Source organism: Lissotriton helveticus, chromosome 3_1 (genome assembly GCF_964261635.1).
Source record: "Lissotriton helveticus chromosome 3_1, aLisHel1.1, whole genome shotgun sequence".
NCBI lineage: Eukaryota > Metazoa > Chordata > Amphibia > Caudata > Salamandridae > Lissotriton > Lissotriton helveticus.
Genome location: NC_136061.1, coordinates 718328297 through 718342544, shown reverse-complemented (window position 1 = coordinate 718342544; position 14248 = coordinate 718328297). Strand labels below are relative to the sequence as shown.

Sequence of the window (14248 nt, the reverse complement as noted above, 5' to 3'; positions counted from 1 at the left end):
ACAAATGTGCATTTATATATGTTTGTCGGTTGTGCAATCTAAATCTATTGAAAGTATTGTACAATGGGAGAAAACATTACCATAATTCTTCAAAGCGGATTAGCAGCGCCCTCTTATTGACCTACAAGGTGGGGTACATAGTGAGGCTTTGAATAGAAGAAGTATTTATGTGCGAGATGCCCCTCTATCGCACCCACCCCCCATGCATACATGGGTAGATCTTGACTAACAGATAATTTTTATTAGCGGTAAAGCAGTATCAGTTAAAAAGATTGGTTTAGAAAAGTGACCCGAACGAAAAGGTGGTGCCAGCACTAGCAATTAAATATATTGCATTGGTCATCATATGTGATTAAATGTAATTTAATAATTTCTACGTCACTGTATTTGCACGTCAAAAAAGCTGCACTTTCATGTCCAGAGTGAACAGGACGGAGTTTATTACAGTTGTTGTTTTAATAGGCTGGCTAGTGATGGGTGCTTCTCGGACATCACACGTTGACCAACCACATGGCCTCTTAACCCTATGGTGCAGAGCTCGTCTGCGGTTGGGGACTTGTCAGGGTCTCGAGCTCTGTACGGTGATGCCCGTAGCCATGCCCTGGCAGAGTGTATACTGTAGTGTGAATGCCTGGAGTTTGTCCTGCACCATGAATAGTTAGAATGAGTAAGTGCAGTGAATGCCTGTAGGGGTTTCCCATCGGATGGGGTCTTGCGTGGCTAATTTTATCACGCCATATGGCACCTCTGCGCGCGCCCGCGCACATGCACTGCAAGCTGTAGCCGGCAGTAGTATTTTTTTAAGCCCTTCTCACTTAAGGTCTGGCCAGACGAGCGCAAACGCTGGGTCAGGCGAGACCTAGAAAAACAACGTAACAAGAAAACCACGGAGAGTCCCAAAAAACTGTTTGCGTCGACGGCGCGAAAAAAAGAGAACTGACGTCATCACGCCGACGAGGAACTCCTATGGCTCCGGTGACGTCAGCGTATCCAGGCTTCTGTGACGTTGTCCTCATCGGCGTGGAGAGCTACGAAAAATTTCCGAATGCTGCTGGCGCAAGGGGATATTCACAAGGTGAGGAATCCACTGACTGATGTATCCATCAGAAGGGAGTGCTGAGATTCCCTTGCTGGGCTGTTGTCTTTAGGTTGCCGGCTGGGTCACGTCACGCTCAATGCGATCGGGCCAGGTTTCTACCCTCTACGTGCTTTGTGCGGCATGCCAGGGCCTACTACACCCCTGGCTGCGTATGGGCAGGTTTGGAGGCCTTGTGCCGGGGGGACAAGCGGATAGCCGCATTTCCTGCCTTGAGTGCGGCAGGCCAGGGCCTGCTACACCCCTGGCTGCGTATGGGCAGGTTTGGAGGCCTTGTGCCGGGGGGACAAGTGGATAGCCGCATTTCTTGCCTCGAGTGCCATTTACCATCTACACCGGTAAGGGCAGAGCAAGGGTGCCATATGCAGTTAATACTTACACAACCAGGTGGAGCTATGGGTCATTACAAATGTATGTAGTGGTATGTCCTGTGTGGAAATAGCCAGTGCCATAGCAGGACACTGCATACTGACTCCGGATTGTGTATGATGGTCAGCTGTGATGATTCATGGGCCACATCTTGCAGTCTATGCCCTGATGAGAAATGTGTTGTTACATTCCCAGGGTGTGCACCACAGGCGGGTACAGTGATTTGATGGTGGTGTGCCTAATTGGGGCATGTTACTGTAATGTGTATGCATAATGTGTTATGTTAAGTGCAATCTTACCAGTAGTTACCTGTTGCTCTAACTGTAATGTTTAGGACAGTGGCCCAATTGGCCAAGAGGTTTATGCAAATACCTGTAAAGTCATGACAAGTGCCTAGTGGCACAGTAAAATATGTGATTGTGTTCTAATGTATTTTTATGGCTAATACAAAGGATATTTTAATAGAACCTTGTGTGGAGTTTCTTTTGTGGTGTGCCTAGGGTGTCGCTGCTGTGCGAGTGTGTTGCGCAAATACTTAACACATTGCCTCTGGAATAATCCTGAATGCTCTGCCATGCTACCTAGGGGTTGAGCAGGGGTTATCTTCAGTGTATAACTCCCTTGCCCCGACTAGAGTGGTGGTTTCTGCATTGCTTAGGTTCATGCCCTAGCCAACAAGACACTCCATTTCTAACATTATCAAAGTAAACAAGGGTCAAATCAGCTTTATTGGCCTTGGATGTGAATAAAGAATCTTCAAAGGGTGAGGTGGTTCTTACATGAGAAGTTATGACGAGATTTAGAGTAATGGAAGGTTTAATATCTATAGTTATGGAGGGATATCATGAACCCCAAGCTTTGGTGATGGTTAGCGGGGTTCTCAGTCAACCTTTTAGCCTTAAGTGGGGAACCAGAATCTAGGCTGCAATGCCTTTTTAGGTCTCGCCCTGGAATTCGCATCCGAAGGATGCGTCCAGGGCTGGAGACTTATAGCGAGCTGACACGGGGGAATGACGGACAAAAAACTGTCACGCGCTTCTCCCCGGCTGGATTCAGCTGCTTGCACGCGCACCAACATTCACGCATGCGCACATACACAGCCACACCGCCACTCACGCATGCGCACATACACATCCATACACAGGCACACACACCCCCGTCGCCGCCGCACCTACACACAGAGACCCCCCATCTATGGCCCAGGAAGCGGCGAAGCGCCAGCGTGGCTCTCCCCGGAGCAGCGGGAGAGCCGCTCATTTAATATGCGGCGCAGCCCATAATGCCTTGCAGGCACAGGCATACACACAGACACACACACAGACAGACGCGCAGACACACGCACGCACACACACACGCACACACACACACACACACACACACAGTCACGCACACACACACACACACCGCGCCCCCCACTATGCCCCACTTACCGCATCAGCGGCCTCAGCTGCCACCGGTCCTCTGGCCATCCACTCCGTGGGCGCGGGCTTCTCGTAAAGACGGAAGTCCCGCCCCACGACAGCCGGAAGTTCGGGAGTGTGCACGCTCACGGCTTCTTGTTGTTCTGTTTTAGCCAAACAACTCCGCCATGTCACCATGTCCATTGGCGCTGCGTTCTCTCAGACGGGATTGTGGCGGAGCGCAGAGACTAGTATTGTGTGTGTTTTGTTGTATTAAAATCCCGAGGCATTTTAAATTCTTGGAAGGGAATGGTCTGTACCGGTAGCAAACCAGTTCTGACTGCCACTGTAACAACCTCTTGGGAAATAATGGATTTTTTTATGGCCCTTTTATTCGTGTAATGTGACTTTGTTGCTGAATTCATTAGCCTTGGACCACGGGGTTTGTACGTTCTGTCTAGTGTGGAAATTGATTCGAATAGCTAACTAAGGTAACATTCCTCCCATGTAGGCATACGCCATACTTGTTAATAGTAGAGGTGTGGGTGTCTGCGTCTGTGGGCTTTTCCCTGTAACCCAGTTTAATCACTGCAGCCAGGCACTTGCCCAAGGCCATTTTATACAAGACTACCCTTAGTCGGCAGAAATGCATTTCTATTTCTAGAATTTACCGAAATGTTTTAATCTATGCATAGTGTCTTATTATGGTGAGAGAAAAAACGTGTGTGCATGCATAATTGATGGCATTTTCTGTAGCAAGTTGCATTACACTATAGCAGCGAGATACCCGTTAGTAGACCGTACCACAGTACGGAGGAAAAATGGTTAAAAGCATCACTATGTAATGGTAGATTACACTGTGCAAGCTTTATACAGAGCATATCGGCCTAATGCTGGGCCCCTCAGTGCTTCACTTGCAGAGGTGGGCATGTGTCTAAGATCCTGGATTGCCTTCTTTTCATCCTTTTACGACTGGATTAAGTACAACGATATAAAACATGCAGTTGTAAAGGAGGATGAGCTGCTGGTCTGGCTCTGGATCGGGGATATTTTATAAAAAATGTCCTTTGTGACCTTCAAGCATGAATTGGGCACGGTTCGTAAATGTGGCAATTCCGGAGGGGCAGGAAAGCATTTTTTAATTCAGCACTTCCATCTATCTGATATGGCCCTAGTAGGACTGTGTGGGGAATGGGTTGCCCTGCTTTTGTACTATGTTGATGAGTGAGTGCCTCTTTTGCTCGTCTACTGGACTTGGAAAGTGCATGCTGGAATGTGTTCCCTATAGAGTGCTCTTGCCACAAGAAGAATGGGTAATGTGCCTGAAGGGAAGCCTAATGCAATGGTTATATGCAGAGCCTTACCCAGGGCCTGTTTAAATTCTTACAAAAGCGTACACAACATTTTTATCATTCACACGTTCTTCGCTGCTTGCAGCATATGTGAAAGTATGCATCACGTTTTTATAGCTGTATGGTGCATCGGAGGGCTTGTGAATTGTTCTAAATTCCTGGTATATTTGTAATAACAGCCGAATTTCAAGTACCAGAGAATTGCTCGTTTGTATTAGCGACCAGTAAAACTGACAACTGGTGATGGTGTACAGAAATGCGCCGCAAAAGAAACATTAATGGCTTGCTTCTTCTATACTTAATCCACAATACTGGAGTTTCGCCAATTGCCAGGGGTGTACACAGAAATAGCAGCCCAGCGAAGGGGGAAGCGGCAATCCAAGCCCATAGGCTGCAGTGCGAACAGCTCAAGGACGTGCCTATCAATAGTGCAGCAGGTGCAGTGGCACCGCAGGTGAGTGAGAGGTCCGCCGCACCCCAATTAGAACTGTCTTTTAGTACCCAACTACGGCTGTGGAACCAAGTTTGCTCGCTTGGCGGCCCATTACACCCTTTCATCTCCACTGCAAATCGTGACCACTAGGCCTCAAGTCTGGAAGGCGCGCGCTCGCTCGAGCGCCACGACGCCCTCTCCGTTCCAGGCAATGGCGCTGGACTCCCGCCCCTGCTGCGGCCACAGTTTGATAGCGACGATAAATCCGGCCGGCGAGCCAGGTGCGGAGGGTGGAACAGGCGGTTTCCTGGCGCAGAGTTGAGCCAGGGCATTAATCAGGCGCGAAGGCCTGGACTGTGCAGTGCTCGGGCGCGCTGCCTCCGGGTCCCTCGTGTTCCATTAGCCGACATGTTGTGTACAAGCGCTACTCCCGGCTCAGACAAGCAGATAGAAATCACCGCTGCGCTTCGCTCTATAAACAACCTTTATCGCTTGGCGAGCAGGCAGTCGAAGTTACTTTACGAGATCAATGGCCCAGGGACTGTACAGCTCTCTCCCCGGTGGTACAAGCGGTCACGCGCGACTGCTCCTTACAAGGGTAGTGAGAGCTACGAGTGAGGCAGAGGTTATCTAAACCAGATCACTTTCAAGTGACCCATGCTGGGGGCAACCATATGACTCACAGGCCTTCATCATGCGCCTGGCTTTCCATGCCCAGCACTAGCCAGCTGCCTAGAATGTCTGGGACCATTTGAAATTGCCGCCTGGCTCTGTGATGTTGACATTGGGCATGTTGGGATGTTTAGTAGTTAGAGCAGTTTAATGTTGGTACTCTTACTTGCTGTCATAGTGAAGTTGCCACCAACATTCTGCGATCAATGTGAGGAATAAACAGTGAATATATAATTTCACCAGTGCTTAATTTGTAAATGACTGAGTGCTGGTGCCTGAAGCACTGTTCAGAAGCCCACGTCCAGTGTTTTTAAATGTCAGTGCACAGAATACCAAGGCTGCGTAGTCTTGAATCCACCTCAGGCCTTTTTAATCAACTACCAGATACTTCCTGCCTCTTTATCTCACACCTGCAGGTTCCTGCTTTTTGGGTCTCGCTGGCAATGCATCCGCAAGGATGCATTTGTCCAGCTGGAGACCAATAGCGATCAGTCTGGGGGGAAGGAGGACAAGCTTTTTCTCCTGGATTCGTGTGCGTAAACGCGCACGTCGCATCCCGCGCCGTACACATGCGCGTGCAGACAGACACTCGCTCACACACACACCCCCTCCCCCACAGTCACACACACGCACTCCAAGACACACACACGCACGCACGCACACACATACACAGCCCGCCCCCCCCGCACGCGCGCGCACACACATTCTCCCCCCCCCCGCAGCTCAGCAACCCACTCACCGGCTTCCTTCGTGCGGCGGCTCTCCTCAGCTGCAGGGCCCGGCAGCAGGACTCTTCCTCCCTCCTTCGGCACCGGGGCGCAGGGTAGGCTCCTGCCTGCTCCGGTGCTCCAAACAATCGCGGCTCTTCAGTGGGAGGCGGGGTAGGCTCCCGCCCTCCTACTTCCTGTTTCCGGTTGTCGCGCCGGCCTGCCTGACTTCCTGGTTGCAGGCCGGCAGAGTGACGAGGATGTTTGATTTGCGGTATTTATTTATTTATTTATGCATTTTTATATAGCGCGGACTTTACCCGAAGGCGGTATTTATTTATTTATGTATTTATGCATTTTTATATAGCGCGGACTTTACCCGAAGGCGGTATTTATTTATTTATGTATTTATACATTTTTATATAGCGTGGACTTTACCCGAAGGCGTCAGAGCGCTTCACATTAGGAACAGAAATGAAACATAATGAGAAACATTACAAAAGAACAGGTTGGAAAAACATACGTTACTTACATAAGGTAATAGTGACAATTGTGAGCAAACAAAATACATGAGGTAGTAAAAACTATGAGCAACCAAAAATACATGAGGTAGTAAAGGTAATAGTGACAATCGTGAGCAAACAAAATACTTGAGTAAAAATTGTGAGCAACCAGAATACATGGGTAGTAAAGGTAATAGTGACAATCGTGAGCAAACAAAATACTTGAGTAAAAATTGTGAGCAACCAGAATACATGGGTAGTAAAGGTAATAGTGACAATCGTGAGCAAACAAAATACTTGAGTACAAATTGTGAGCAACCAAAATACATGAGGTAGTCAAAAGTGCACAAGAGGAAATGAAAGTGACAAGTGTGCAGTTATAAGAGAAAACAGAGTATAAATAGAGGTATAGTCCTGCAATAAGTGCTAGACACTCAGGCTCAGGAACAAGCGTTACATGGGCAAGGTGGCACTTGTGCAAGTATCAAAGGCAAAGACATGTGAGAGGTAGCAGCCGTGTGTTGCAAGGGCAGAGTGGTGTGTGCATGTTAGAAAAGGGCACCGAACACCAGTACATGGAAAATACTGCAAAAAGGCAGACCCTCCAATCACAGGCATACACTGGGAAGGCACTTCCATGGTCATGGAAAGTAGAAATCAGTAGTGGGAAGTCTTCCTCACAAATAGCAAGAGGACGTGAATTACTTTTGGAGGTGTCTCTGGAGGAGGAGAACTTTGAGGTCCCTTTTTAAGGCCTGGGAGGAGGCGGTGGTCCGGAGCTTTTTTTTGTCCTCTCGCGGTTTGTAAATACAAAACATATTGCATTACAAATGCTATAGGTATCACATTTGCGAAAGTTAGAACTATTGGCATTGTAAATGACGAAGCTATTAATTTAGCTATTTAAAAAAAAAAGAAACATAAATAAAAACTTTGCCATTTACAATACCAATAGCTCAAACTTTCCTAATGCGAGACCTATTGCATTGCAAATGCTTGTTTCCCCTTCTGACCACACCTTGTTCTTGCCCCTAAACCAGCAGCCATGAAAATACAGCCATCTCGAGAGATTAAGGCATTATCTTTGGTAATTCAGAACACAAAGTATAACTTGCTGCGGATGGTGTGATGTTTTACCAGTCAAAGACAAATACCTCATCCGAACCTCAGAGGGCACTTCTACATATCGTTTTTCAAGTGTCACGAAACAAGATGAACTTTGAACAGTTGCTTGCCATGTCCATTAACCTTATTAGAGAGGAGTTGGATAATATAGGGTATTAGTCCCCCACTCACTTTAGTGATAGCTTGGCTAATATTGGGTGATCTCAAGAGCCCAGCTGGCAAGCAAGTTAAAAGCTCTGCGTCAGGAAATAAATGCACTTACACAAAGGGAGGAATATATCGATCTCTTGCGTAGGCAGGATTCCAAAAACCAAATTAACATAATTGAGCAGCTATTATACACGTTTCAAGCCATACCTATCTGACTGAAGGGTATTCATGGATCTGCAGAGGGATTTTGTGTGGCAAGATCTTTCGTAGTACCCTATGTGGATGAGAGGAAGTGCGTATATGGATAGTTCAATGTCAAAAACCCCATGTAGTGTCTGTGGTATTTAAAAAAGGCAATCTAACAACGCTATTGATCTTCTATGGTGCAAACGTTGTTGGACTTTAAATAGATGCCATTTGTTTGCTAAATTTAACAAGACCCTTTAACTCTTTAGACAACTGTTATAAACGCTTCTATAATGTGAATATAAAATATTTGCAAACAAACACCATAAGTATATACAATATGTTTAGCACATCTCTCTAACAGAAGCGTTGTTGAAAAGTCAGAATGACTACCTGGTCATACTCCAATGCTCCTGGGTAAAGCGGCCATCCAAGAAAGAGCTCAGCGATCACACACCCAAGCGACCACATGTCAATGGCTTCACAAAACGGCAAACCCAAAATAATCTCAGGGGCTCTGGAAAAAATAAATGATACGTTACAAGCTAGAAAAACACAGGATTAAATATGGCAATAGCAATTGACATACTTTTTCTTGGTTAAATATCTGAAATAAGGGTGCAATTCACCACTAGAAAATAAAATACAGATTAATGTCTGAAAATTGATTTATAAGCTAGTTTGCCAATAAAAGCAAAGGTTTTGCGGACAACTATCTATGTTTTCTCCATGTACAGCACATCCTCATTCATTCTTTTTTTGCAAATAATGTAAATAATGCTTGATTTTTAAGATCACGGACCATCTCAAACATTTGATAACTAGAGCACAGGCAATGGAAAGGATGCTATGCTTATCCAATAGTGATTAATAGTTGGCTTTACAATTCAGTGACGTTCTTTATTTAAATAAAGTACACCAAATCCCACTCAAATTAACTACCAAAACATTAATTCGCATGCTTCTTAGTGTACAGATTCATACATCTTAATCACTTTAAGTCAGGAGTGAAAAAGTATACATTTCATAGTCCGATCTATATTACTAGTGACATACCTGCGCATTCATCACTATGTCACCATGGCCAGCACTAAACATAATCACAGTATGATGTGCACACTGGTTCAAGCTTTCGACAGCTAAAGATATGACGGCTGTCAACATATGACCTAAGTTCTCAATGAAGCTTGTGTAACTGAGAACAATGGCATACTATGAAAGATCTCACGTTGTGTTGTCTGAAGCAGGAAGATTTCAACCCATTACCAACCACTAGAAAGGTCTAATGTGGAGTCCTTTCCCACCCAGGTGAGTCGAATATCATAAAATATTTACTTACCGAGGACTCTAGAAGCTTCAGAAATCCAGGTCTATAAGCAAAAAATCCACTTGTGCCAGTTTACGCCATGTAGTAAAGTGAAAAATGAGGGCAGTGTTCTCAAATCACAGCTGTACTAATATCCTCTGTGATTACGCCAATGCTCCTTTAAGGTCCGAGACTGGATTCTAGCAAGTCTCCTAATACACCTTTTAGCTTCCAACGGTGTTACAAGGGTCCCTCATTTTCCACCACTACTGTTGCTGACAGAACTGTGCACCGGCCCTACCACAGTCCGTGGGACTGCACCGCCCTGCCAAACATCATCTGCCACCGCATTCTGTGCTAACCCGACACGGGGCACGGGCACTACATCCCCCAGTGTTCCCTCGTGGTGCCAGCTAACTACATCACGCCAAAGCGCCAGGAGGCGCGTTAAAAGTCCAGAAGGGCTCCCACAGCGCGGGTCCGTCATTTTCCGGCACTGCTGTTGCTGACCGAACTGTGCACCAGCCCTACCACAGTCCGTGGGACTGCACCGCCCTGCCAAACATCTGCCACCGCATTCTGTGCTAACCCTTACGCGGGGCACGGGGACTACATCCCCCAGCGTTCCCTCGTGGCGCCAGCTAACTACGTCACGCCAAAGCGCCAGGAGGCGTGTTAAAAGTCCAGAAGGGCTCCCGCAGCATGGGACGTGCTGCCCGGGCCAAGGACGGGCCCGTCACGCGCCCGTCAGCGACAGGAAGAGGCTGGGCTGGAGCACCCCTCTGAGCGGTTGTATTCTCCCACACTTTATCATCAAATGAAAGGGTAAGACTCATTCGAACTTATATAACCATAAAAACTTGATGACTTCCACTTTGTCTTTGATTTAAAAACACTCTAGCATTTGCTAGAGGGACCATTACGGTACTATGGTTTAAAGTTTCCCCTTGGAGGGATGGTCGTTTTTATAAGTTTTTGACAGCTGAACAGGGGGTTCCCTCTGTAACTGTGTTGACTGGTGGTTTATAATCCTGAGCATATAAGGTTAATTAGAAACATCTTTACAAACAATAAGAGAGAGAGGGAGAGTCGTGAACACTCTTAGTCCCCAAATTATAATATGTAACAACAACAAAAGAGTGTTCCTGTTCTGGTTCAGGTGGAAAAAGGGCACAGAGCACAAGGAAACAACAAAGCCCAATAGGTTTGTTAGGAAAGCCCTCACTCACCGACCTGGTCGGTGACTTGCTTCATCATCGGGCCCCACCGGGTGTGACCGAATGTCACCCCGGTGTGCTTCGACGCCAGAGTTACTGCGGAGCTGGTTTTCGTGATGGGAGGGCTATGTGGAAAATTACGTGAATAGTGTCAAGTGGTGAGATTAAAATTGCCTTGTATGTGTCAAAAATTTAATTTTAATCAAAGACCATCAAGGGCAAGGTTAAAAAATGTGTAGGTGAGTAGAGCCAACTAATTGGATGGTCTTACTCCCTCTAGCATTAAGTGAATATGTGAATGGTCGACATGGACATGTTTCAGCCGGTGTGGTATCATTAACCTGGCATTCGTCAGGACCTATGGTGTTAAACCTCGGCGGTATGGGCACTCTAAGGCCCACCCTACCAGAGGGCTTGAAAGTTAAAAGATCTGTGAAGTGCACAAAAACACAGAGGCGGGCTTCACCACCCGAAGGTAGGACGCACACACCTCCAGCCTCTAAAATTTAGAGACTAAAAATAAAAAGGCACTTCACCAGGGATGAAAATCCACCCCATAGACCGCGGGAGGGAGGGGACGGCGCATTTGGCACATCGCCCACGGCGTCCGTCTCCTGCAGATAAGCCTACACGCCCTCAGGACCGGGTCTCGTCGACCCGGTCCTGAGGGCGTGTAGGCTTATCTGCAGGAGACGGACGCCGTGGGCGATGTGCCAAATGCGCCGTCCCCTCCCTCCCGCGGTCTATGGGGTGGATTTTCATCCCTGGTGAAGTGCCTTTTTATTTTTAGTCTCTAAATTTTAGAGGCTGGAGGTGTGTGCGTCCTACCTTCGGGTGGTGAAGCCCGCCTCTGTGTTTTTGTGCACTTCACAGATCTTTTAACTTTCAAGCCCTCTGGTAGGGTGGGCCTTAGAGTGCCCATACCGCCGAGGTTTAACACCATAGGTCCTGACGAATGCCAGGTTAATGATACCACACCGGCTGAAACATGTCCATGTCGACCATTCACATATTCACTTAATGCTAGAGGGAGTAAGACCATCCAATTAGTTGGCTCTACTCACCTACACATTTTTTAACCTTGCCCTTGATGGTCTTTGATTAAAATTAAATTTTTGACACATACAAGGCAATTTTAATCTCACCACTTGACACTATTCACGTAATTTTCCACATAGCCCTCCCATCACGAAAACCAGCTCCGCAGTAACTCTGGCGTCGAAGCACACCGGGGTGACATTCGGTCACACCCGGTGGGGCCCGATGATGAAGCAAGTCACCGACCAGGTCGGTGAGTGAGGGCTTTCCTAACAAACCTATTGGGCTTTGTTGTTTCCTTGTGCTCTGTGCCCTTTTTCCACCTGAACCAGAACAGGAACACTCTTTTGTTGTAATTAGAAACATCTGCACGGTGAGGATAAGAAGCTTGGTGTGAAATTGTGGGGTAAACACCATCTGCTGTTAAAATGGATAAAAAAACAGCCGCTAGCAAAAATAAGATATCAATATGTGAGCCTCCAACAACAACTGCGATAGATAAAATGCTTCAAAGGGCCATTGGGGTAGTGTCCAGAGAAATAGAGCGCACAGAAAGGAGGCTCTCCCTTACCCCGGATATTTGCGCACTAGACTCTGGTGACAAGGGCCCCAACCACCTCATATACATCGCACTCCAGTCCACTGTCCCTCCCTCCTTCTGGTCAATCCCCTATTCTGATATCGGTGGCCCAAGAAACACAATCACAAACATCTAATAGGGGATCCTCATTGCGGGTCACTCGAACCCATAAGCAATTAGATAGAGCCAGTAGTCTCACCAACACTACAAGCAAAGGGAAACGCAAAGCAACCCCAGGTCTAGGGCCAAAAAACAAAACACAATGTGCAAATAATCAGGCAGTCACATTTGATCTAGATGACCCAGTAATATCAAAGGGTAAAAGTCAACTAGACAATTTAGCTATAGATCATCAGATGTGGGTAGACAATCTGATGGCTGATCTTTTAATTAAATTAAGAGCCACCATCCAAGAAGATTTAGTACTAGTATTGGCCTGTTAGAGAGAATGGAAAGAGCTTGGGAGGGCATGGGCACTCAAGTGCAATCAAACTCTGGGCCTAGCCAAGTTGGGGAAGTGCGGAAACTGGTGGACATGTCATTCTGTGCCCAACCAATGTCCAAGGCGGGTGGGGTGGGGGGGGGGGGGGGAGTGGACCCACACTATCGAGTTATGTACAACCAGTGGTCCACAGAGGAAAGCGAACAAAAAAAACTGCAATAGCCATCCAAGAGATTAGTCACAAAAGGAGTACTAGGGAAGTAGGTGGAGGGGCTAAGGATAAGTCAGTGAGTAAGGAGGCTACCAGCATGCAAACTGCACCACTGCCTGAGGTCTTTGCTGGCGAGACCAAGGAAACTTCCCTTCCGAGCATAAATCTTCCCCCGGCTTGCGCACCATATGTCGCAGTTATGACAGGCATCCATCCCTTCAAAGGCACACAACTCCAAGGAAACTCAACTTGAGCGAAGGAATAAATGCTTTTTCTGCCTTGCACGGTTTAAGCATTTTGACTATGCTAGGGCGGGGGAGATAATCATGTTCCGTAGAGTAGGCTGGCTGGGTGAAACCTGAAAGACTGAAGTAGGGGAGTGTGTTGTCATCAACTTTAATAACCCAAACACGGCTAGCATGTTATCTACTCCTAATGCAGCCTACTACACACCCACAGGAATAAGCCTTCGACCGCTGGATTATTTTTATCCCCAACCTAGCACTGATCAGAGAGGTTTGGCCTTTTCGTTAACCCCCACTGTGGGCCCTGGTCCCCTCATGGAAGGTAGGTGGAGTAACCCCAGCAACCGTCCTCGGTATAATATCCCAACAAGTAACAGATATGGATACCTTGAGGAGGTTGACTGACGAGGGACTAGACATCGAATTAGTAACATTCTAAAGGAACAATTACTTAATTCCTCAAGTGAAGAAGATCGCTCTGATAGTAACATGAACGAGACTAGCGGTAGGGAATTGGACCATGGGCACTATACTCGAATAGTAGATAGCCATCCAAGTGGGGAGGACGTACTTATCTCTCTTGATCTCCAGTTGGGTCATATTGACAGGGATGGATGTAGAGTAGCATTGGCAAGTACAGATGGTATCTACCAGGTGGCACATCCCCTTTCCCTTTTGGCAAATAGGATGGCTCCAACAGGGGCAGGACTGGGGAGCAACGAATTCTTTCTTGGAATTTAGCAGGATTGAAAAACAAAATATCATGTCCAAAATGGGGACACTTTGTGGACAGCCAAGATATCTGCTTCTTCCAAGAAACCTGGGCCTGCAAAGATTATCATAGGATAGGATTTGCCTCATTTAACATCCTGGCCACAAAGGGTGGGAGAGGGCGCCTGTCGAGTGGTCTTACAATTTGGGTGGGCACACATCTTGGCTGTAAAGCAGAGCACATGACAACCTCCAACAACATCCAATGCGTTCTGTTGTCATTTCTTGACAAGACGAAAATTGCTCTAATCAAGGTCTACTCTAGACCGGTAGTTAACAGACTAGAATCGGCCACTATAGACCACCTAAGTTGTTATCTCCCTACCTTGGATCCGGAAACTTTATTAATTATGGTAGCTGACTTAAATTATCAATTCAAACCCCTAACTGACAATTCTCAGGAAGACCTTCCAGAAGAAGATCTTTATTGGTCAATTCCTAAACC

General features: G+C 46.9%; 1 protein-coding gene across 5 annotated transcripts in view; it reads right to left on the bottom strand.

The window, feature by feature from the left end:
* HIPK3 (homeodomain interacting protein kinase 3) overlaps positions 1–14248 on the bottom strand; it is a 580167-nt gene that overhangs the window by 356141 nt on the left and 209778 nt on the right. For all 5 annotated transcript variants that reach the window (XM_078680871.1, XM_078680870.1, XM_078680873.1 and 2 more), the window contains exon 3: positions 8387–8510. In XM_078680871.1, the coding sequence (XP_078536997.1) occupies positions 8387–8510 (124 nt within the window). The remainder of the gene's footprint in view (positions 1–8386; positions 8511–14248) is intronic.